Consider the following 25010-nt stretch of genomic DNA (forward strand, 5'->3'; position numbering starts at 1 on the left):
TAAATTTTAAATTTGAAGGGGTGAAAACATTCAAAATCTAGAGAAATTTAGCTTCAAATTTTATCAATTTACCTTTGGTATTTCTCATATGTAGGTTTGCCAAGTTTTTTTCAAGCATTGAGGCAATCCACAAACTAAGCTAAACCAACTCCTCTTGTTTTTAAGTATAGTTGTATACTCGTTCTTGCAAAGAAATGAAGATGTTTTGATTTAACATGGAGTCAAAGCACATAAGAGTAGCATTCTGACTTGGTATGTACCGCCCATATTATTAGTATATCCAAAACCAAAAAGCAACCACGGAACCACTCTGTTTTATAAACCCCTTTTGTATTGCAAAAGCTTTGCTAATTTTATACCACCCTCACCTCGAAGATTTTTCTAGTAGCACTTTTAACTTTTCATTTCTGCCTTGCTCACTTTCTTGTAGCACTCTCAACTTTTAATATGTACCTTGGTCACTTTCCTCAATAACCAGAGGGGACACTCATATGTCACATTAACAACTCCCTCTCTCTCTCTCTCTCTCTCTCTCCCGGATAAGAACACTATAGAAATGTACAATTGCAAGTTTTTTGTTGTAAAATGTCAGAAGGGGGGAACATTATCGAATGCAAAATCCTGAAGTTCATATTGACATGGCTGCACAGGGAGCGGGAGTTGAGAGTGCACGGGGCGTGCACAAAAGAATTAGGAAGTCCAGAATTGATACACAAAAGATGTACAGATCAAACATGGATCCAGCCTCATGGATCTGTCAAGATACATACATGATCTACAAACAGTAGCGGTTTTGCCCCGTGGATAAAATGGCAAGGGAGAAACAAATTAACTGGACCATCAAGTCCTTGAGGGCAAAATTCTATCTACTGACTCATGGAGGATGCGCAATCCGAAAACTTTTTGCTCGGAAGCGTCTCTTTCCAGCGTGTAGAGGTTAATGCCGCCGGAAGTTTCGAGTTAATGAACCTGGATTGTAGCTCCCTGTTTTTGATAGGGAAGCAATTATGTACAGCAATACTCTATTCTAACCTTCACCTTTATTCTATCACTGCCCCTCCCATCATTGCCTCGTCGGGTGGATGAATCTCACAGGTCTCTTGGGATCGTTCCTACGACATTAAAAGCTTCTCTTCTTCTTCTCTCTCTCTCTCTCTCTCTCTCTCTCTCTCTCTCTCTCTCTCTCTCTCTCAGTTCCATTTCCCTGCAGCAGCAGTCCCGCCTCTTTTGGTACTACAACTTAATTGCTGCTAACTAATGCCTTCATGCATGTGCTTCATCTTTGTGCTGTAGAAGTTCTTTCACACTCACAGCTACCAACTCCTTTAGATGTTTGGTGTACCTTTCGAAGATATTTTTGCTTATCTGATTTTGAAACAGAGTGCTCTTATGCCATGCCACACCTACGAAGACCTTGCATGAGCTTGCCGGAGGAGAGGTGGAGATATCTACCATCTCTTTCCGCACCTGGATCTGCAAGTCATGGAAGAATCATTTACAAGCAGTTTTGACGCGCACAGCTTTCTTAGAAGTTATTGCCCAAGCACCTTAAAGTAATTTCACACAAATCTAAGCTCTATATGGATACATACATATGCACATACATAACGTATATATGTATATATACACATGTACATATAGATATACATATACACGCATATATATATACATAGATAATAATATGGCGGAAGGGGTAGCCCTTCACATGTGTCGAAATCTGTGACATGAAGGCTAAACTCCAAAACTGAGAGAAGCCCCTGTGCACGCGATAAAGAGGGGGGGAGAGAGAGAGAGAGAGAGAGAGAGAGGCCACCAAAGGCGGCTGGCCATACTAGGATATACATATATACAAGTATACATACATATATATGTGAGAGAGAGAAAGGAAAAGGGGGGGGGGGGGGGGATTTTAACGTCGTAGGTAACAATCCCAAGAAACCCTAAAGATCTACCTGACGAATCTTGTCAAAAGGGAACAGGGATAACCCCTCTACCACACACGAACGAGCGCGCGCGAGAGAGAGAGAGAGAGAGAGAGAGAGAGAGAGAGAGAGAGAGAGAGAGACCTGGAAGTTGTCTCCAAAAGGCACATCATGTAAGGTCAGGACCTCATCTAGGAACACGGCATGTCCATCTGCTTGCTTTGTTTTCTGCTGTATGCATGTAACATTGGTTCCAAACAAAGAGATCTGATTACTCAGCTTAAATGTCGCTCGTCTCTGCTGCACATTGTCATCAGCCATAGATTCCCAAGGTGTTGGAAAGTAATTTAAATGTCCCGTCTTTTCCGCTATCTTTTCATCCAACTTCTCCCTTTCGTAAATCAAAACCAAGGAGCTTACCTGCAAAATATACTCTCTCTCTCTCTCTCTCTCTCTCTCTCTCTCTCTCTCTCTCAAACAGGACTTAGACCCTCTGATATTACAAAAGGCAGTACTGCCAATTACAAAATACGGACAAAGCCAAATAACAAGATACAACCACAGGCCCTCAAAACCTCCATGAAGTACACAGCTGAGGGGAAAAACCAACTCATCAGTACAGGAACAAATATACATGTAGATATGGCATAATAGGAAGCCAAGAGGTTGATGATTTGAAAGCAACACCACACAAATACTCTGGGACAATCAATGGCCATGAAACGGTGCAACACTGCAAAGAGATCATTCTTGGAAAACTACCATTACCACTGACGCACACCACCAAGACAACACAGAGGCTGGAGCACCATCCACACTAATAAAATGGCCCATGCAGACACCTTGAACCCATATAACTAACCAAAGGAAAGAGCCAAGACTGGAACTTGCATAAATATCTTCAACATAGCAAGACAAGTAGCTAAAGAACCTTTCTTGCATATACATCTTGAAGCTTGTATGACAAGTGTCACAAAGTGATGACGTGGCATGACCTAAAGGCAAGACTCCGGACAAAGAGGGGTCAGAGCCCTACTGAAAGATGCAGAAGAAGTGTTACCAACTTGCAGAGCCTAGCCGAGAGGCTCAAAATTAAAGACCAAAGACTTTATAAGTTGTTCCAACCTACCAACTTATGGGACCCTTTTTGACAGGGCCTAAGGGAACACAAGAGGATAAAAACAAAGCTAGGACCCGAAATCGCGCGGAGATGCTGACGTGGCATTCTTGTACGGATGTTCCACGATTTGTGCCGTCTGCTGACGTGGCACCTATACGGATTCCCACGATTTGCATTGGCTGCCCTAGCGCCAACTTTTGGGACCCAGATGCTTTTAGACTTGAAGCTTTTCATGTACAATGCTTTTGGAAGGCCCATGGATTATAAATAAAGTGCCTCGGCCTCAATTTCAGGCAGATACGCTTGGAAGCATTGCTGAGACGAGAATCCTCGGACATTGTACTTTGTGAAGCAATAATAATAAGAAATACCGAAAGGGGCGCCAGTATTTGGGGCCAATCTCTCAAGGGACCGAACTACGCCATGACGCATCGTCTCTCTCTCTCAGTTTTGTTCACTTCTTTTAGTTTGCTCTCGTATGTTGTGGTAGATTTTCGATTTGGAGTGTCCAAGTCTCTTACAACAAGACTGCAGGAAACAAAGACCCTCCTCACTCCAAGACCACCCCAACCACCCAACAATTTCCAAACCCACAAACAAGGGAAAGAAACACACAACCGAACAACCCACAATGTTGCATGCAACCAAGCACTTTGGCGGGAGATGGACTAGTGATAGCCAGACCAATAGCCTGACCTTGTGCCTACCTGGAATACCAACCACAATAGTCTATACAATTCACCTCATCCTCTAGGAGATATTTTGGTTCTTGTATATATTGTCCATCTTATAAGGAGATATATCAGTTTTATGTCTCAATTCTACAAGGCCCTCGCTTTCATTCAACAGTTTGATATTGCGTACTCCAGAGGGCGCTATTCAGAGCATTCCAAAGACCGGAGGGCGACGCACGAGGTCATGGATCTCGTGGGTTGGGGGGAGAGGCTGAGATTGTTTTTGTTTAAACTTGACTTTATTGTGTCCAACAGCAAGGCGGTCGTGCTTGGTTGGTTAGCGCGCAGAGCTAGTCCTTGGAAGGCTACGAGTTCGATTCTCAGACAGTTCAGCCTCCAGTTTTGATGGTGCACCGTTTTTTTCTATTTCATCACTCAACCATTGAAGGCAAAAACTTTGAGCACTCAACTTGTCCCTTCTACTGATGGCTATTACTACTAAGCTCTACTGGCTCGTTTCGCATTTTATTGGGTGAAATCTTTGGAGATTCCTCCTTTAGTAAGTTGTGCACCAGCAAAACTGGAGGCTGAACTGTCTGAGCAGTGAGAATCGAACTCATAGCCTTCCAAGGACTAGCTCTACGCGCTAACCAACCAAGCACAACCGCCTTGCTGTTGGACACAATGAAGTCAAGTTTAAACAAAAACAATCTCAACCTCTCCCCCCATCCTTTTTCTCTCCCGCCTGCGCGATACTGCTTTGACCCCATCTCCACCCTTAAAAAAGGGGTACTTTCCTTTGGGTGGTGCATACACTAACGTACTCAGGGGAAAGTAGCAAATAGCAATGTAAAGATATCTGTCTGTCTTTGCTCTCAATCTCACCCACATATACCTAGCTTGCTCATCCCTGCGAGCTATATGTATCAATGATTGCAACTACTCCCTGAATAACATTGCCACTCCACCTGAGCCCCGACCTCTGTGCTCTGATCGTGTCTCTAGTCTACATGCGGTCTCCCATTTGTATCCACTAATGTGAGGCATAGACTGCCCAAGTGCCTGATGTGTCTCAGAGTAGAAGATGATATCTCTCCCACTAAAACTTTCCTCAAAAGCACCCACATCTAGACGCGTAGATCCATTACAATTCCAGGTAGCAACTTTGAGTGTGGTCCCATAGGTCTCACACCGTCATGTGGAGCGTGGCTCCAATATCACCACTCTTCCATCTCGGTAAAAAGCAATCTTACCTTTTTCCCTTGCCGCTCTAATCTCTGGCATTACCTCCTGCATATGAGCTATCTGTGAGAGGGTAAGGTCATCCCCGAGGAAGATGCCCATTTTCTTTAAGAGTTGGTCTCTTCTTCAAAAAGTCCTTCTTCGCTTTCATGGAGGGAAAACGAAGGATGAGTGCCCTTTCTTTCGAGGTTTCCCCCTTGCTCCCATTTTTCTTGTTGCCCACTCTCTAAGCTCTTGAGCGCATCGGCTCATGCACCCCCATCAAAGCCATGAGTTCTTTTACCTCTTCTTCCACATTACCTTTAGAGAGAGAGAGAGTGTGTGTGTGTGTGTGTAGTGCGTACTGTGGGCACCAAAACAACAGACTGTCTTGAAACCAAGAGCAGGTCGAAACCCAAAAACAGCAACAACAAAAAAAATCGAAACCCTAAAACAGCAATTTGAAACCCCAAAAAACAGCAGTTTGAAACCCTAAATCAGAGGGGTAGATTCGGCATAGTTCGAAACATCCTGCACAGTATACTCAAAAGAAGGAATCTCTAGATTTACAACAACGAAGGAAGGCCGAGCCACCTATCAGGGAATCACAACAGCTAGGTCCAGGAAACCTGGCAAAGTGGCTTGTCTTCTCAACTCCGCAACCCCCACAATCTGTTCTTGCTAAAGATAACCAGAAAATCTACACAGCATGGTCTGGCAATCACACACCACCAAGCAAATTGCAATAGAGTGAAAATCAATGCTAGCATGGTCAAAGGACAATCTGAGATCCTGGGAAAACTAAAAATCAAATCTCGATGATGAGCCAGCAATGGCATATCTGGCAGCAATCATCTCCAAATAGGTGTACCCCAATCCAGAATCTAAAGAAGAATTGTCCATGTCTATATGAAAGGGTGTTTTACAGTACTAAAACTTGAAATCAGGTGCTAAAAAGATTGGTAAATTGAAGTTTTTTTTGGGATGTTCCTGGTATCCTTGCATGGATGAAGTCTTTTCATAACACTAAGTGTCCATGTCTCTATAATAGCACACTTCTATATAGATGACAAAAGATTAAACAAGGATATCAAACAGAGCTTAGTATTAAACTAAAGCAAAACTGTTTTATAAACAACTCAGCTCAAAAGTTAAAATTGGGTGCTAAGATGATTGGGAGGTTAAGGTTTCTTCTCGTGTTGCTAGCATCCTTGCATGAATAAATCCTCTTTAAAGTCTAACCATGACATGCACACTTGATACAATAAACTAGAATGGTAGTGAACACGCAGGCCGCCCATGTAAATTGCCCATGCATTCTTGCATACATGCACATGGACAATCAAATAAATTCTTACAGAAAGAGGAAGCTCCGTAGAATAAACTTCTGTCTGCTTAGCTTCATCAAACCCTAGAAAAGTTTCAGAGTCATCCATCTGTCTGTCTGCACCTACAGAACTATCATCTCCTTGCTCAATATCCGCTATCATGTCCATTCTTTGTTCTGGACTGAGCGTCCGCTCATTCCATAACACCATCATTGTCCTGCAAGGGCAGGTTAGACTTTCAAGATACAGATCTAGAGGTAAAAAGCAAGGACTGATGTTCCCACCATGAACAAATGAATATGTTGATCTGCACAAGCAGTGTAACAAACCTCTGTACTCCCCCCTCTTTGGAGTTCAAACACTAATTTGGCCAGATTGGTCTTCCGAAACAAGGAGCAAGAAACAAAAAACATTGATATTGGCAGTAATCCGCAACAACAATTTCGAGCAATCAACCAATCTCCTTTAAAGTGCATTGCTAAATAACAAACCACCCCACCAAAAAAATGGCAAAAAACCGTGAATTTTGCTTTGTCCAACAAGAACTCTGTTTGCGTTTCAGCCCAGTAATAAAGCTTCCCTTAGCCTCTAAACTAACCTAAAACAATTACAGACATAGGAGCTGATAGCTTCCTGGTTCAAAAATTCTAGAAGAACAAGTATGTCGCACTTAACACAGACCCTCCTGTATCTTTGGGATTTTCATAGATATGTAACACCTCCCCAAAAAAAACAGGAGGGGATTTTTTCTTTATAGAACAAGAACTCTATTTGCGTTCCAGCCAGTCATAAAGCTGCCCTTCGTCTCTAAACTAACCAAAAACAATTACAAGACATAGCAGCTGATAGATTCCTAGTTTTGACAAGCAGTCTGAAGGCGTTGCATATCTTTGAAACTCTCAAAGATACCTACATACTTGATCTTCTAGAATTTTTGAACCACCAGGTGTGTACACATAGTTCATTGAGAAGAGGCTGCATTTTCCACACATGCAAAGGCAAAAAGTACGACAAAAGCCTCAACCAGACATGGCATAACAAGCGAGTTAATATTCTCACTCAAACAAGGCATTGCAGTTTCCCCTGCAGCCTATGGTAATTGGCGGTGTACGAAGAGTGTTCCCATGAATTCAGGAAGCGATATACAATAGCAGGCCCTTTGGATTGTAACTCATTGTAGGATGTAAAGCAACAAAGACAAAGATAATTCCACATTCTCTGAGCTTAAGATAGGTCTAATGCCAATAACTGCAAAGATTTCTCCTACAAGCTTAGGGGCGTTGTATTCTTTTCAAAGAATGTTGCTACACTCATGGGAACCTCTGGAACCTCGGCGAAAAAAATTCTTACTAATGGGAACCTCTGAAACCAGCCAATGGGACTATGAAAGGGCGTAAAACACAAAACTGAACCAATAATTTCTGCCTTGATTTCCATGTAGCTTTTCGACATCAAGCACGTGTGACCTGTCATCTCTGAATGGAATCCAACACGTCACCTGCAGTGTGAAAGAGAAAGAGGGAAAGAGAAACTGACACCAGATTGGTGCCCCCTTCGGTGTTTCTTTATTGTTTTACCTTTGGCGAACTACTATGAGGGAAAGAGAAACTGACACCAGATTGGTGCCCCCTTCGGTGTTTCTTTATTGTTTTACCTTTGGCGAACTACTATGAGGGAAGGCTGCTAAATTAGACGATGATTTTAGAGTTGTGCTGTACAGGGAGGCCACCACGTGCCAACTGAAAAGAACAGAATCGAACAGACTTTTAGCACTTCAAAACAATTGAACAAAGAGAGAGAGAGAGAGAGAGAGAGAGAGAGAGAGAGAGAGAGAGAGAGAGAGAGAGATGAAATGAAATGCTATATTAAATGTCTTCAAAAGGCCAAAAATGACCTATGAGACCAAACTAATACAATCTTGGTGGATCTAATACAATGTCTGGGTACAAAATAAAAATGAAGTAAAGTGAAAAACTAAAATCATCATCATCATCATCATCGATTTCCGAGGATGCTCGGCATTAAGCGTTGTCCGAGAAAGTAATGCATCGGTCGCTAAAGAGCATCGTCAATGTCCACCTTTGTAAATAGTCATATTGGGCGTCTCCCATGTCGTGCTAGAATAGTCATGACCTCTGACGAATCCTCCATCGATGTCGTGGTCGCCCTCATAGAGGTGTGCATCTAGCTCTCCCAAGCTCAATGGCTCTGTCAACTAATATACCTCTGGTATAGATGGTGGGCTCTGAAATATGTTGTGAAGCTTGCTCATCTGATTGTTGAGTCCCTGCTCTAAAGAAGTCAGTGAACTCCCCCTGTGAATGTCTCCCACTGCCTGATTGCATTGCCCCAGAAGCATATGCTTGCACATTAGCTTTAAAACCTATGGGGATTGCAGCCATAGCTTGGAAAACTAACCCACCACCAAAATAACCAGGATGTGAAGAAGGTAGAGAAATGGTTGGTGAATGATAACCATGTTCATTACTTCCCAGACCATTCAAAGCATTTTGGGTAACTTGTCCTGTTTGCACATTTGAAAGAGGACGATTTAGAGATACACCAAAGAGTTTGGTGGCAATCCCCTGTCACGTGCACATCTAACCCTATGTGTACGTGGACACGCTACTTCGTGACAAGGGTTCAATTCAGTTCAGTCAGCCTAGCTTAGGAAGTGTTCTGGCACTTTTGTGAGTCTGTTCGCAGACCGTGCATGCCCAGGCACTTAGATTAGATGCATATCCTCTGGTTGCACACAGCATGATCATCCGTTTTCATCAGAACCCATCAGGAGCATTTTTACAATGCATAGACCTATTTTCCCTATTTTTGACATTTTTCACTTATTATTTTTAAGTGACTTTTGTTAGGAACTAGGTAGGGCAATTTTACCAACCAAGTATACAAGAAACCCTAGCGCTAGCGCTTTTTGGCAGGAGAGGCAGCAGGAACCAAGGTTCAACTGGCACCTTCTCAGCAAGATTTCCCCCAAGCAAACCCTAGCGTTTTGCAACGCAGCAGACCTAGCGTTTTCCCATCAAGAACTCAGCCCTAGCGTTTTTGCATTGCAGAACCACCTAGCAACAACAGGACCTAGCGTTAGCAAATTTCCACCGTAGGTCAGTTTTCAGCCCTAGAGTTTTTGCATCGGCATAACCATCCAACGTTTTGCAGATTCACCGCGACGGAACACCAAGAAGCATCAGTGTTTTCAGTTTTCAGCAGTCAGGCATCGCAGTACAAGTCCCGAACCTTGCAGATCTCACCTTCCCGCAGCAGATCCTCGCCGCACGGTTAGATCCATCAAAGTTTGCAGTTTCAACCCAGAAAACGCAGATTTCAGCATCTGCGTTTTCAGCGCGTCGTCGTTGCATCGTCGTCATCGACATAGAGTTCAGCAGATAAAGATTTGCAGATTTCAGCGAGTAGCGTTTTCAGATTTCAGCCCGTCTCGTCGTCGTCCTCATCGTCCTCGGCAAGTCCAAGCATCGTAGAGATTTGTGCAATCAATAGTAGACCGCTCTCGTCATAGAGAGTGGGGCCTTCGCAGGAGGGTTTGACAACATTCTGGTGTTGTATTCTTCTCTCTCTATCTCTCAGTCTCATACCTTCATTCACAGTGTTCACCACTTTGTTTGTGTCCATTGCACTCTCTCACTAAAGGAACGGAAGGCTCTCCCTTCCGTAAGTAAAAGGAACCCTTGAGCACAGTTCAGAGCACTCATCTTGAGCAAAGTTCAACATTCACTTCCGTTGCACCTTACGTTGGTATCAGAGCTTTGGCAGTGTTCTGTATCACTCAAGGAAAGAACCACAGAATTTTTTTTGCTTGTTGCGGTCGCACGTAACCCAAGTCTTCTTGGGCATGTCGATTCCTAATCGTGTTTTTGAAGAGTGATAGGAAACCCAAGAAAGAAGGGCTTGTCCGGCCTCCCCTTGTTTCTCTTTTCACTCATTGAGAGCGGACCGTGCACTTAGCGGCCGGCCAATCGACGTGAGGTGGGAAAAAGCAACTTTGGTGTGAGCACAAGGCCGCCAAGGGGTGCGCTCGTGGGAAAGAGAAGACCTTGGGTAAAGAGAAGATCCTTCTCTAACACAGATTGCAAGCGAAAGAAGAACCTCAAGAACTCAAGGACTCAAGAACCCAAGACCCTCAAGAACCCACAAGAACCCAAGACCCTCAAGAACCCAAAACTTCAGTGGATGGTCATCACCCAAAGCGGAATGGATACTTCGCATGGAGGTGGTGAGCATGGGAGTGGTGACGAAGAGTTTTCCCCACCAAGGGGATTTTCTGACCCTCCCCCTTCCCCATCTACGCCAAGGATTGCACTAACTCTGGAGGTTTTCGACAAGATGATGATGGACAAGAAGTTAGAACGCGAAGCAAGACAAGCAGAAAGAAAGGCAGAACACAAAGAAAGAATGGCAGCCATAGAGTGTGAGCGCGAGCAAGCACGCTTGGCGGCCGCAGAATACGAGCAAAAATGGATCGCGAGCACCAAGAAAGAACAGCAGAATTGGCTCGCGAGCGCGCAGAAAGCCGGTTAGCCTTTGAGCGTGAGGACGAGCAAGCGCGAGCAAGCGCACTCGGCGGCCGAAAATATAAGGGTAGCCTTGGAGCGTGAGCGTGAGCATGAGCAAGCGCACTTTGCAACCAAACAGAGAAACCGACACATGCAAGAGTTGTTGCGACTCTTTTCTAATGTGCAGGCACAGATTGAACAGAATCAGGAGAAGAGACTCTCTCCGTCTCTTCTTTTTCAAAGTACGACAGACAGTAATTGCATGGTAATAATTAGCATGATGATTTGCATGATCAAGATGTGATTATTCACAAGCATGATGATTTGCAGGATAATGATGTGATCACAAGGATGATGGTTTAGTTGATACTTTTTCTAGTGAAGCTAACCTCCTTGCAAATTTGATCAATCACGAAGAACCAATCTTGGCTCTCGAGTCGAGGTCCCAAGAACCCCAACACAAGGTATTATGTGTTTAAATGATTAGTCAGCACGCATTGTTCGAGTGTTTCATTTGTGACGGTTTCCTGTATTTTAGTCACCGTCTTTACGTGATCCCTTTTCATAGGCATGCTATATTGTACGTTGAACACAATTCACTCATGAATGAGCACGGATGTATGCGGATTACTCATGGAAGAATGAAATATTTGCATTCAAGGAATTCACATTCCATGTCTCTTCCTTGGCATGACACGGTATCTGAAAGAGCACAAGAAGGATTGAGTATCAAGCATCGGCATTTCCATTGTGATTTGCCACAGTTGATAGATTTAGATCAGAAAGACAAGTTTCGATTCCATTGTTTGCGTATGTTTGATGAACGGTATGTTTGATGAACGGTTTGGCACTCCGTCCATATGTTCATCTACATTGCATGCACAGTCTTTAAAGACAGTCTTTAAAGAAGACTAGAATTTTTCCAGGCACATTACAAGGAATGGGTATATTCATGTTTTTGTGTTGGAAGTGGTTTCAGGAATTTTCAGCCTCGAAGATTCTTGAAGAAGGTAGACGCATGACTATAGGCGAAGTTGAAGCATTAGAGGAGCCACAAAAGACTTTGTGTCGCTTTCGGCGCGGCCCAAAGAAGCAAGCATTGCAGACCTTCATGAAGTTCAAGTATCGCATGACCCACACATCGGAGTGGGCCGACAAAGAGTCCTTTCCAGGATTCCAGAAGTTGTTGGCAATCTCCCTCGACGCCATACAGTTTGATACCAATACCTCACTTTGAAAAGGAGGGGATGTCACGTGCACATCTAACAGATAAAGATTTGCACATTTCAACCAGTAGCGTTTTCAGATTTCAGCCCGTCTCATCGTCGTCGACATCATCGGCAAGTCCAAGCATTGTAGAGATTTGTGCAATCAATAGTAGACTCCTCTCGCCATAGAGAGTGGGGCCTTTGGAGGAGGGTTTGACAACATTCTGGTGTCGTATTCTTCTCTCTCTATCTCTCAGTCTCAATACCTTCATTCACAGTGTTCACCACTTTGTTTGTGACCATTGCACTCTCTCAATAAAGGAACGGAAGGCTCTCCCTTCCAAGTAAAAGGAACCCTTGAGCACAGTTCGGAGCACTCATCTTGAGCAAAGTTCAACATTCACTTCCGCTGCACCTTACATCCCCTCATAGATTTGGCGAGTTGGCTCTCACCAGGCAACTCCTCATCACCCCTACAGAAGATTTCGTGGCCGGTATACACCTCCTCCTATCTCATCTCGGTTCATATCACCATACCTTAAAAACGCAGTAAAAAATCAGCCCCTAACTCGACCAATTTTCAGCAAAGAAATTATATGGGGATGTGTAGAACTTCCTGTAGCATCCCCTACAGTCTCATAAACTTTTGCGCGAGTTATGTGCAAAACAGTGCAACAGCCTTCTATTTTGCTGGGTCCACAGTGATTCATTTACATAAGCATCACCCCATTACTTTACATCACAAATACAAAAACCCATATAGACGGATGGGTATTACAAGCATAGTTGAAGGAATGTAAACTCCCTGTAAAAACTGAGGATGTTCTCCCCTTAAGGGTTCCTAGTTTCCAGCTGCTACAATGAGTAGCTACTGCCTGCACTTAAGAAATCTTCTACACTGTTGAAGGCAAGTAACTACCTGTAAAACCTGAGGATATTCTCCCCTTTAGGGTCCCTAGTTTCCAGCAGCTTAGTGATTGTTAACTTCTGTAAGCATCAGAATGAGTGCTTGCAGCGTTGGCTACATGTGGTGAGGCGGATTTGCAGTCATTGTTACATTAACATCAAGGTGGATGCTTGCAGCATTGGTAAGCCAGCTGCAAAGACAGAAGTGGTGGAAAGGTAATCCATATTATGTGAACTACTCCAATGTGAAGCCCGTTTGTTGATGATATCCACACAAACAAATTGCTTGAGAGTACTATGCATAGATTGATGCATTGGAATACATTGGACATTGACCTTGATTTGCCAGAACCTTTTGACCCACATGTGAATATTGTACGCTCAGGTTAGCTTCATAGAGATGACCGACACTAGGACTACTCTGTCATATCACAGGAGATGAGATCTAATCTAGGTCCGGGGGGGTGCTGGTGTGAAGACTGCCAACGTGGCAAAAAGGTCATAGATTTCATTTATGAGGCCCTACGTCTTCTAAAGTGTGGAGACCCTGCAAGGGTAGGACAGAATGAGGTCCCTTCAGGGGTACCTTCTTCATGCCAATCCAATCAGTTACTATTCTGTTTCTTCCACCATTTTTGGCTGTTTAAGCTCTTGCTATGAGATCATTACAATGAATAACTAAGGTGTAAATATGAAGGTCGTTCTGTCTTTATCAAGTACAATTTATGCAGCAGTACTAGTCTGTACACGGATAACAATGAAAGATGATTCACCTATAAGCAGGTTTGTATCGGATGAATGACTGAAACTGGAATTTTAATCGCCCCCTTGTATCAACACTTTTAGCTCCATGGTAAGCATCCATTGCTCTACCTTTCTTGGTGAACACCAAAATTGTTGGATTGAGCAGCATGCCCATAGAGCCTAAGGCAGGAGAGGCCTCCTTTATCTCTTCTATATCATCCCACAGAATCATAAACCTGGTTTTATGCCCGAAGATATTTGAATAGAACGCCAATACTCGTGGAGAAAGAAAGATCCTCCCCTGCAAAATAAAGAAAACAAGAATATTGACTAAGAACTTTAACAAAGTCTTATATCTAAAGGAAATAAACTTCAAAGTCTTTTACTGTTAATATTCATTTGAAAATACCTGCGTCCTAAAAATTACAAAGGCAAAAGACAAGCAATTAGATGTTCCTAGATACAGGCTAGGAACATAGTGAGAGGGGAGACTATACATGAGATATATGCTGAGAGCATATCCTTTAGCGTAAGAGTCAAATCAATTTATTTGTTTATTTGTCCATCAAACCCTGCGTAGGGTAATCAGATAATCATATCCACAACTTTGCTTGGGAATGAGCAAATACATCTCACAAAAATCATGCAAGGAACTCAGTGAAGATATCCTCTCACAAACCATATAGCATAAAAAGCTGATTGATAAATAAAATTGCGACCTAATAGCCTATCCCAATCGGCTTTATGTGAGCTTTCCCATTATCGAGCCGTCTATAGTATGATTCCACTACTATAATTTGCCAACCCATCTATATAGTGCATACAAATACTCTTACCACATGGCATCATGAATTTCTGATAGATCTAGCAAGCAAGTGTAAGGTGCAGCGGAATGAATGTTTGCACTTTGCTCAAGATGAATCCTCCGAACTGTGCTCAAGGTTCCTTTTGTTCTTATGGAAGGGAGAGCCTTTCGTTCTTAATGAGAGAATGCTATGATCACAAACAAAGTGAATGGACACTGTGCGTGCAAGTGTATGAGACTGAGAGATAGAGAGAGAAGAGAGATACGACACCAGAGACGTTGTAAAACCCTCCTCCGAAAGCCCCACTCTCGTCGGCGAGAGTGGTCTACTTATGATTGCACAAACTGGTACACTGGGAATGCATGTGACTGATGCTAGTCTAGGCTATTTCGGTATGACGACGGGGATGACGAGGCCGATACTAGGGCTGAAATCTACAATCTTTTATCTGCTGTCCAAAAATGCTATGGGCTGAAATCTATGGCTAATCCAAAAACGCTGATTTTGGGGCTGTTTTCTGATGATCGTTGTCGCTGAAAATCTGCAGGTCTTAGGCTGAAAACTGAGGCTTCTTGGGGCTGAATCTGCTACTTTTTAGGGCTGAATCTGCTATGACCAAAAACGCTAGGCATGAGGGTTTTGTTGCCGATGACAAGGACTGAAAACACTGATGTTTGCAGTTTTGCCGGTGATGAAACTTTGCAAAAAACGCTAGGCTTGGTGTCACCAGCATGTGACTACTATCTATCCTTTTTGTTGATTTCTTTCTTATTATCTATTTACTTTCACTTTTTGGAAACACCCCTCGGGAAATCTAACTGCCCTGCATTGCATAGCTAGTGTGGAACTGTCTAGAGGGAGTCCAGGCCTGAGGGCAAGAGAGCACTAAGGTTGGACAAGGACTATGGTTAGCCAAGTGGGGTCATTGACTAGCCAAAGTGGAATCCTTTGCTACAGAGGCTACATTTCAGTTCTGGATGTGGCCACAGTGTACAAAGAGGGTCGGATGACCTAGAAAGATACAATGGCAGCATCTCCTAAAATTTAGGGAACTGCTATTTTGGGACCTGAAAATGTCTTCGCGTCATTACGTGCAGTTTGACATGGGGATCATTTTGTTACTCTGTGGCCAAGTCAACAGAGGCTGCAGGTGAGATATTTTTAGACCCGAGGGTCTAAAGCGGGAAAATGCACAAATGAGTGACACTTGGCACTCTGAGGCCAGTTTACTACTTATAGAGAAGGCAAAAACGTGATTTATAGCTGGGAGGCTCATTTTGCAAGTCTCTGTCACAAGTTAAGAGCTATGGAGTGCTTGCTTTCCCTCCTATGTACAGTGCGGTGCCAGGAGTGATGCCCTGCATGCTACGCACTGCCCTCTCTCTCCCCTTTGGCAGTATGTTATGCCCCTCTAGTGGGCTCTTCATTTGACCAATGTACATTGTGTGGGTTCATGCGCGATTGCCGAGGCAAGAGCCTCTTGCACAGGTACTGGATTAGCTAGCGGCTAATCCCCCCGCAAGTACAGGTGAATTCGGAGAGGTTTCACGCCAGAAATCTCGTCCGATTCAAAGGGCAAGTAGCCCTACAGGTGCGGGAGCTCGAGGACTTGCTAAGGATGCGACAGGCACGCGAAACGGAGCCCGAAACAGTAAATTACAGCTTGCTGTGTATTTTTACAGGTTTAGGGTTTTGGCCCTAAACGGACCCTAATACCCCCAGGAGGTTCGGGGATGCAAGGGGACCGTTGTAGAGGTGATCTGGCGCATTTTCAGGGCTGAAAACAGAGAATTCAGCGTGCTGCAGATTCTCGCCAGGTTTTGCAAAGTGCCCGTATGCGTCGGGAAAGTCGGTCAATGCGTGGGAATACTGACTGTGAAAGGTTCTAGTACAGTTATGCTGCCGAAATCGCGCTGGAACAGTGGAAATTCAGCCGAGTTTGTGCGGGGCAGCTTGTAGGAACCACAGCGTTTATTCCCTCTTTTGAACAATAAAGAAATACCGAAAGGGGCACCTAAGTTAGGGGCCAATCTGGTGTCCGTCTACTCATACAGGTGCAATCTAGCAACCTGTATCCCTCTCCCCTTTGTTGTGTCTTGAAAGTATAGGTAAAATAGACGACTAATAATGGGTGAAAGCTAAATCAAGGTTTAAAGTAAAGTCTACCGCCCTTTTTGGATTGAACAGGCCGGTTTCATGGTTCCATCGACGGGATTAAATCACTTTTTCCCATAGAAGTGAGCCTTGGTCAGTTTTGGGCTTGAAGACACAGGGGATCATAGAACAGACACAGGGAATTGCAATTATGGCTGACAGACCAGATGATGTGACTGAAGAGGTTTCCTCTTCACAGGGTCAACAGACACATGAAGTGGGTGAGTCCTCAAGACCACCACAGACAGATGATGATATATTCAGGACCCAGTTGGCTACTGCTGTGGCTATGTTCACACAAGTGATGCAGAATCCGAGGTTTTTAGCCTTTCTGCAACCTCCTGTTCAGCCTGTTAAGGCTCGAGCACAGGTGATTCATACTGCACAGTCAATGGAAACACCTGTACACTTGACGGAGAACATGCAGTCTCCACAACCTATGTCTAAGGTGCAAGAACAGGTGGCTGAGATGCCAGTCTTTCAAGTTGTACCAATTCAGCCCGCCACCTTTCAGCAGCCTATAGCTGGTCCTAATGGGCAGGGAAGCAACCTACAGGCTATGCAACAGGTCTTCCCACCACCTTCAGTACACCCTGGCTATTTTGGAGGTGGATCCGTATTCCAGAGCATGGCTGGTCATGCACCTGGAAATCAGTTTTATACGCCAGGAACAGTGTTTGGGGGTGCTCAAACAATGATGCCTAACCCCATGTATGGTGTCACGGGTATGCTACCAGGGTTTCAGAGCACTCAGGGCCAATTTGGGATGCCACAAGCAAATTTTGGTATGGCTGGAATTACAAATCAGCAGCCAAATATGGCATTTCCAGGTCAAGTTAATAGCGGCCAAGGAACACAGATGAACCCTAATAGTGTTCCCATGTTTCAGTCACTTCCATATGACAATCTAACTCCGCTGGAGAGGCCAACTCCGTACAAAGAAGGTGGCAAAGGTGTGTCATTCACGACCTTTACAGGGTTTGATGACAGGAAGAAGGCTCTCTTATTCCTCCAGCAGTTTGACAAGGCCTATGCAGGGGGAAACTTTACAGAGGCTTCAAAGGTCCGCAAGGCAGCCACTTTCTTGACAGGGAATGCGGGACAATGGTGGACAACTTTATTGCTTCAAGGGCAAGCTCCGTTCACATGGATTTACTTCAAGCAGATTTTTGCAGCAGCATGGTTATCTGATGACTTTGAAGCAGATGTCATGACAGAATGGCACCAGCTTAATGCTGCCACCTGCAGAAATCTGGATGATTACAATCGAAAGTTTTGGAAAGCTCTACTTCCAGTAACTTCCTATAGGTTTGTGCCATTGACAGAACAGATTGAAAAATACTGTTGTGGCCTACCCAAAGGATTGAGAAAATACTGCACGAAGACAAAAGTCACTACTTTGACGCAGCTCATCGAGGTAGCAAACACTGGCAATGGTTTGCTTAAGGGAGAAGATTGTGAATTTAACACTGGCGTCAAGGCAGGATCAGGCAAGAAAAATTCAGCCAAGAAGCACGTTCCCAATGAGGCTCCTAAAGGGACCCAGGAGTCAGCCAACGCAGGGAAAGACAAAGCTACGGCTGAATCAAAAAAAGGACCAGCAAAGAAATGGAAAAGACGTTTTCCTCGCAAGTCAGAAGAGCAAAAGAAGGTCCTGAGGACAGAGAACAAATGCTTTATATGTGAGCAGCCTGGCCACATTGCTTACAACTGTCCTACAAAGAAAAGGCCAGCTGATTCTGAAGACAAGGAGGACAGGAAAGGAAAGAAGCCCATGGCTGGTCTAGTGCCAGATATGGTGGGCGATAAGCCAAATTCAGATGCAAGTGAGCTTTGCAGAGCATGGGGAAAGGTCAGGGATCAAACAGTGCTTATCTTCTTTGATCCAGGTGCCAAAGCCAACTTCATTTCCCCAGAATTGGCTTCAAAGTTGGGAATCAGACCTGAAGAGATGGGGTATACAGCAGAGGCAGGTTTGGCATGTCCTGGCCATACAGAGGCTGTGACACCCATCATTGGAAAGTTGCGTCTACATATCCAGTCCTATGTAGATGCTGAAGAATTTTACATCATGCCACTGGACCGATGTGATGTGTTGTTAGGTATTCCTTGGTTGTTTCGTGTACAGGGAATTATGGATGCCTACAACAAAAAGATCACTGTACAGAGCAAGGGAAAGACTCATATTCTCGATGTAAAGCTTAAAGGGGAGTCTATTCCTACTGTATCAGCTTCTGCTATTACTTCTGTAATGAAAAAGCATCTTTCTGCGTACTTGGTTTTTGCACGTGAAGTGTCAGATTGTGATGAATCAAATTTATCTGTGCTAGATAAAGAAAGGTCAGTGTTTTTACAACAGTACAGTGACTGTTTTTCCGATTCATTACCGTCTCAATTACCGCCAGAGAGACCCGAGGACCATGCGATAGATTTGGTGCCTGGCAGTAGCCCACCAAATAAGCCTCCGTACAGGGTTAGTGCGGCTCAGCAGAAAGAGATAATGGGCCAAGTACAGGAGCTGTTAGGAAAGGGGCTGATTCAGCCCAGTTCATCTCCATTCTGTTCTCCAGTGTTGTTGGTGCAGAAAAAGGATGGCTCATGGCGTATGTGCATCGACTACCGTGCACTGAACAAGAATACCATCAAGAATAGGTTTCCTATACCTAGAATTGATGATATTATGGACAAATTAGAAGGAGCAGCTATGTTTAGCAGGATAGATCTAAAGAGTGGGTACCATCAGATCCGCATTAGATCAGAGGATGTGCACAAGACTGCTTTTAGAACAACGTTTGGCCTTTACGAATTTTTAGTGATGCCCTTTGGTCTCACAAATGCTCCTACTACGTTCAATAGGATGATGGACAGAATTTTCCGTCCACACCAGCAGTTTGTTGGTACATTCTTTGATGACATGATAGTCTACTCAAAGAATGAAGAGGAGCATAGGCATCACTTGGCCATTGTGTTCAAAGAGCTACGCAGTCATAGGTTGCTTATCAATGCAAAGAAAAGTGAGTTTTTTCTGGAAGAGATTCACTTTCTGGGACACATTGTCTCAAAGGATGGTGTCAGAATGGATCCTGCAAAAGTTGAAGCGATCAAGTCATGGCCAAATTTGAAGACGGTGCATGATGTCCGAAGCTTTTTGGGACTATGCTCGTATTACAGAAGGTTTATCCGAAATTTCGCTGAGATTGCTTCACCTTTACATGCTCTTCAAAAGAAGGCACTCACCTTTAGATGGACACAAAAAGAGATTTCAGCTTTTAATCTCTTAAAGGAAAAGATGACTTCAGATCCAGTCATTGTGTTGCCAGATCTTAGGAAGTCATTTGTGGTCCAGTGTGACGCCTGCGGTAGTAGCATTGGTGCAGTGCTAATGCAAGATGGCAGGGTAGTAGCCTATGAGAGCAGAATTTTGCAAGGGCCAAAGATGACCATGCAGGTCTATGAGAAAGAGTTACTGGCTGTGATTCATGCGCTCTTAAGTTGGAAACACTACCTGCTAGGTGCAGATTTCGTTGTCCAAACGGATCATCAGACCTTGTGATACTTCTTGACACAGACAAAGTTATCTGAGAAGCATATGCGATGGGCAAATATCTTGTCCATGTTTCATTTTCAGATTGTGCATGTGGAAGGCAAGAAGAATGTTCTGGCTGATGCCTTGTCAAGGAAGCCACAAATTTCAGCTGTGTCGATTCCTTATCATCATGAACTTGATGATATGAGAGAACAATATGCAAATGATGAAGATTTTGCAAGGGCCTTCGAGCAACTAATGGATGCAAACGAGGACGTTTGAGATTTCAAGAGGGGGGTATGTCACCAGCATGTGACTACTATATATCCTTTTTGTTGATTTCTTTCTTATTATCTATTTACTTTCACTTTTTGGAAACACCCCTCGGGAAATCTAACTGCCCTGCATTGCATAGCTAGTGTGGAACTGTCTAGAGGGAGTTTAGGCCTGAGGGCAAGAGAGCACTAAGGTTGGACAAGGACTATGGTTAGCCAAGTGGGGTCATTGACTAGCCAAAGTGGAATCCTTTGCTACAGAGGCTACATTTCAGTTCTGGATGTGGCCACAGTGTACAAAGAGGGTCGGATGACCTAGAAAGATACAATGGCAACATCTCCTAAAATTTAGGGAACTGCTATTTTGGGACCTGAAAATGTCTTCGCGTCATTACGTGCAGTTTGACATGGGGATCATTTTGTTACTCTGTGGCCAAGTCAACAGAGGCTGCAGGTGAGATATTTTTAGACCCGAGGGTCTAAAGCGGGAAAATGCACAAATGAGTGACACTTGGCACTCTGAGGCCAGTTTACTACTTATAGAGAAGGCAAAAACATGATTTATAGCTGGGAGGCTCATTTTGCAAGTCTCTGTCACAAGTTAAGAGCTATGGAGTGCTTGCTTTCCCTCCTATGTACAGTGCGGTGCTAGGAGTGATGCCCTGCACGCTACACACTGCCCTCTCTCTCCCCTTTGGCAGTATGTTATGCCCCTCTAGTGGGCTCTTCATTTGACCAATGTACAGTTGTGCGGGTTCATGCGCGATTGCCGAGGCAAGAGCCTCTTGCACAGGTACTGGATTAGCTAGCGGCTAATCCCCCCGCAAGTACAAGTGAATTCGGAGAGGTTTCACGCCAGAAATCTCGTCCGATTCAAAGGGCAAGTAGCCCTACAGGTGCGGGAGCTCGAGGACTTGCTAAGGATGCGACCGGCACGCGAAACGGAGCCCGAAACAGTAAATTACAGCCTGCTGTGTATTTTTGCAGGTTTAGGGTTTTGGCCCTAAACGGACCCTAATACCCCCAGGAGGTTCGGGGATGCAAGGGGACCGTTGTAGGGGTGATCTGGCGCATTTTCAGGGCTGAAAACAGAGAATTCAGCGTGCTGCAGATTCTCGCCAGGTTTTGCAAAGTGCCCGTATGCGTCGGGAAAGTCGGTCAATGCGTGGGAATACTGACTGTGAAAGGTTCTAGTATAGTTATGCTGCCGAAATCGCGCTGGAACAGTGGAAATTCAGCCGAGTTTGTGCGGGGCAGCTTGTAGGAACCACAGCGTTTATTCCCTCTTTTGAACAATAAAGAAATACCGAAAGGGGCGCCTAAGTTAGGGGCCAATCTGGTGTCCGTCTACTCATACAGGTGCAATCTAGCAGCCTGTATCCCTCTCCCCTTTGTTGTGTCTTGAAAGTACAGGTAAAATAGACGACTAATAATGGGTGAAAGCTAAATCAAGGTTTAAAGTAAAGTCTACCGCCCTTTTTGGATTCAACAGGCCGGTTTCACTTGGGCTTGCTTGCGGTGAAGATTTGCTGATGCAAAAACGCTAAGGCAAGGGACTTGCTTGCGATGATGCAAATGCTTAAAACGCAAGGCTAATGCAGATGAAGAAAACGCTAGGTTGAGTCTTGCTTGGAGGGGAGAACCGCCAAGGTCTTGTTGGAGAAGTTGCCTGCTGAGCTTGGCTCCTGTTGCCTCTTCTGCCAATTAGTGCTAGTCTAGGTTTGCTTATATACAAGCTTACTCAATTTGCCCTACCTACTTTCCAACAGAAGTCACTTAAAAATAATAAGTGAAAAATGTCAAAAATAGGTAAAATAGGCTGAATGCACTGGAAAATTCCCTTAACTGATTTTGATGGATTCTGATGGGAATGCTTATTGCAACCAGAGGATATGCATCTACACTAAATGTCTGGGCATGCACGATCTACGAATAGACTCACAAAAGTGCCAGATCACTTCTAAATCTAAACTGATTGGATTGACTGAACCCTTGTCGTGCTGTAGCTTGTCCACGGATACATAGGGTCGGATGTGTCACGTGACATCCCCTCCTTTTCAAAGTGAGGTATTGGTACCGAACTGTATGGCGTCGAGGGAGATCGCCAATAGCATCCGGAATCCTGGAAGGGACTCTTCGCCGGCCCACTTGGATGTGTGGGTCGTGCGGTACTTGAACTTCATAAAGGTCTGCAACGCTTGCTGCTTTGGGCCATGCCGAAAGCGACACAAAGTCTTCTGTGGCTCCTTAATGCTTCAACTTCGTCGAGAGTCATGCTTCTTTCTTCTTCAAGAATCTCCATGGTTGAAAATTCCTGAAACCATTTCCAACACAAAACCATGAACATACCTATTCCATGTAAAGTGAGTGGAAAAAATATTGCCTTCCTCAAAGACTGTGGATACAATGTAGACGAACATAGAGACGGAGTGCCAAACCGTTCACCACACACACGCAAACAATGAGATCGAATCTTTCTCTTATGATCTAGAGCAATCAACTGTGGCAATTCACAACGGAAATGCCCATGCTTAGTGCTCATACTTTCCTGTGCTCGTTCTACAACTGTGTCGTGCCAAGGAAGAGACATGAAATGTGACTTCCTTGCACATACTTTTCAGCTTTTCATGAAAAATCCGCATACATTTGTGCTCATTCATGAGTGAAACGTGCTCAACGTACAATATGTCATGCCTAGGAAAAGGGATCACATAAAGACGTCGACTAAAATACAGGAAATGATCACCAATGAAACACTCGAGCAATGCGTGCGTACTGATCATGCGAACACATAATACTTCCTGTAAGGGTTCTTTGGACCTAAGCTTGAGAGCCAAGATTGGTTCTTCCTAAATGATCGAATCGTCCTGTGGGGGTTCTTTGGACCTCGACTCGAAAGCCAAGATTGGTTCTTCGTGATTGGTCGAATCTACAACGAGGTTAGCTTCGCTAGAAAAAGCATCCACTAACACATCATCCTTGTGAACAATCACATCATCTTCATGCAACTCATCATGCTTGTGAGAAATCACATCTTGATCGTGCAAATCATCATGCTCATGAGAAATCACATCTTGATCATGCAAATCATCATGCTCATCATTAACATCCAAATCATCATGCAAATCATTGTCGTTCAAAGCATCATGCAAATCATTGTCATTCGAATCATCATGCAAATCATTGTCATTCAAATCATCACGCTTCTCATAATCATGCAAATCCTGTGTGTCGTGCTTGGGAGAAGAAGAGACTGAGAGAGTCTGTGTCTCCTGAATCTCTTGCATCTGTGCCGGCACTTGAGAACAGAGTCGCAAGAACTCTTGCATGTGTCGGTCGCTCTGTTCTTGTCTTGCTTTGGCTACTGCCATTCTTTCTTGGTGTTTGCGTTCCAATTCTGCCTTTCTTTCTGCGTCTATGCGTTCCATTTCTGCCATTTTTTCTGCATGTCTTGCTTCGCGTTCTAACTTCCTTTCCATAAACATCTGATCCAAAGCCTCCAATAGGAGTTAGGGCAATCCTTGACGTAGATGGGGAAGGGGGAGGGTCAGAAAAACCTCTTGGTGGGGAAAATTCTTCTTCACCTCTCTCATGCTCATCACCTCCAAGCGAAGTATCCATTCCGCTTTGAGTGATGACCATCCTGAAGTCCTGGGTTCTTGTGGTCTTGGGTTCTTAAGCTCACGAGGAACTTGGGTTCTTGGGTTCTTGAGGGTCTTGAGGTTCTTGAGGTTTTCTTTCGCTTGCAATCTGTGTCTGAGAAGGATCTTCTCTTCACCCGAGTTCTTCTCTTTTCCGCGGGCGCACCCCTTGGCGGCCTTGCGCTCACACCAAGGTTGCTTTTTTTCACCTCACTTCGATTGGACGGCCGCTAAGTGCACGGTCCGCTCTCAATGAGTGAAAAGAGGCACAAGGGGAGGCTGGACAAGCCCTTCTTTCCTGAGATTCTTGTCACTCTTCAAAAACACGATTAGGAATCGACACGCCCAAGCGAACTTGGGTTCGTGCGACCTCAACAAGCAAAAAAAATTATGTGGTTCTTGTGGTTCTTGTGGTTCTTTTCTTGAGTGATACAGAACACTGCCAAAGCTTTGATACCAATGTTAGGTGCAGCGGAATGAATGTTTGCGCTTTGCTCAAGATGAATCCTCCGAACTGTGCTCAAGGTTCCTTTTGTTCTTATGGAAGGGAGAGCCTTTCGTTCTTAATGAGAGAATGCTATGATCACAAACAAAGTGAATGGACACTGTGCGTGCAAGTGTATGAGACTGAGAGATAGAGAGAGAAGAGAGATACGACACCAGAGACGTTGTAAAACCCTCCTCCGAAAGCCCCACTCTCGTCGGCGAGAGTGGTCTACTTATGATTGTACAAACTGGTACACTGGGAATGCACATGACTGATGCAAGTCTAGGATATGTCAGTGATGACGACGGGGATGACGAGGCCGACACTAGGGCTGAAATCTGCAATCTTTTATCTGCTGTCCAAAAATGCTATGGACTGAAATCTGCGACTAGTCCAAAAACGCTGATTTTGGGGCTGTTTTCTGATGATCTTTGTCGCTGAAAATCTGCAGGTCTTAGGCTGAAAACTGAGG

General features: G+C 44.3%; 1 protein-coding gene across 3 annotated transcripts in view; it reads right to left on the bottom strand.

Moving 5' to 3' along the window:
• Positions 1-553: 553 nt before the first annotated feature.
• LOC147425169 (C2 and GRAM domain-containing protein At5g50170-like) overlaps positions 554-25010 on the bottom strand; it is a 44776-nt gene continuing 20319 nt past the window's right edge. For 2 of the 3 annotated variants that reach the window (XM_086500720.1, XM_086500718.1), the window contains 4 exons: positions 13679-13950; positions 6296-6482; positions 2067-2342; positions 554-1473 (listed from right to left, as the gene is read on the bottom strand). In XM_086500720.1, the coding sequence (XP_086356846.1) occupies positions 1264-1473; positions 2067-2342; positions 6296-6482; positions 13679-13950 (945 nt within the window). In that variant the 3' untranslated portion in view covers positions 554-1263. The remainder of the gene's footprint in view (positions 1474-2066; positions 2343-6295; positions 6483-13678; positions 13951-25010) is intronic. The other variant, XM_086500719.1, reaches the window with a different exon arrangement.

Source organism: Adiantum capillus-veneris, chromosome 25, assembly GCF_014529385.1.
Source record: "Adiantum capillus-veneris isolate H3 chromosome 25, ASM1452938v2, whole genome shotgun sequence".
NCBI classification, from domain to species: Eukaryota; Viridiplantae; Streptophyta; class Polypodiopsida; order Polypodiales; family Pteridaceae; genus Adiantum; species Adiantum capillus-veneris.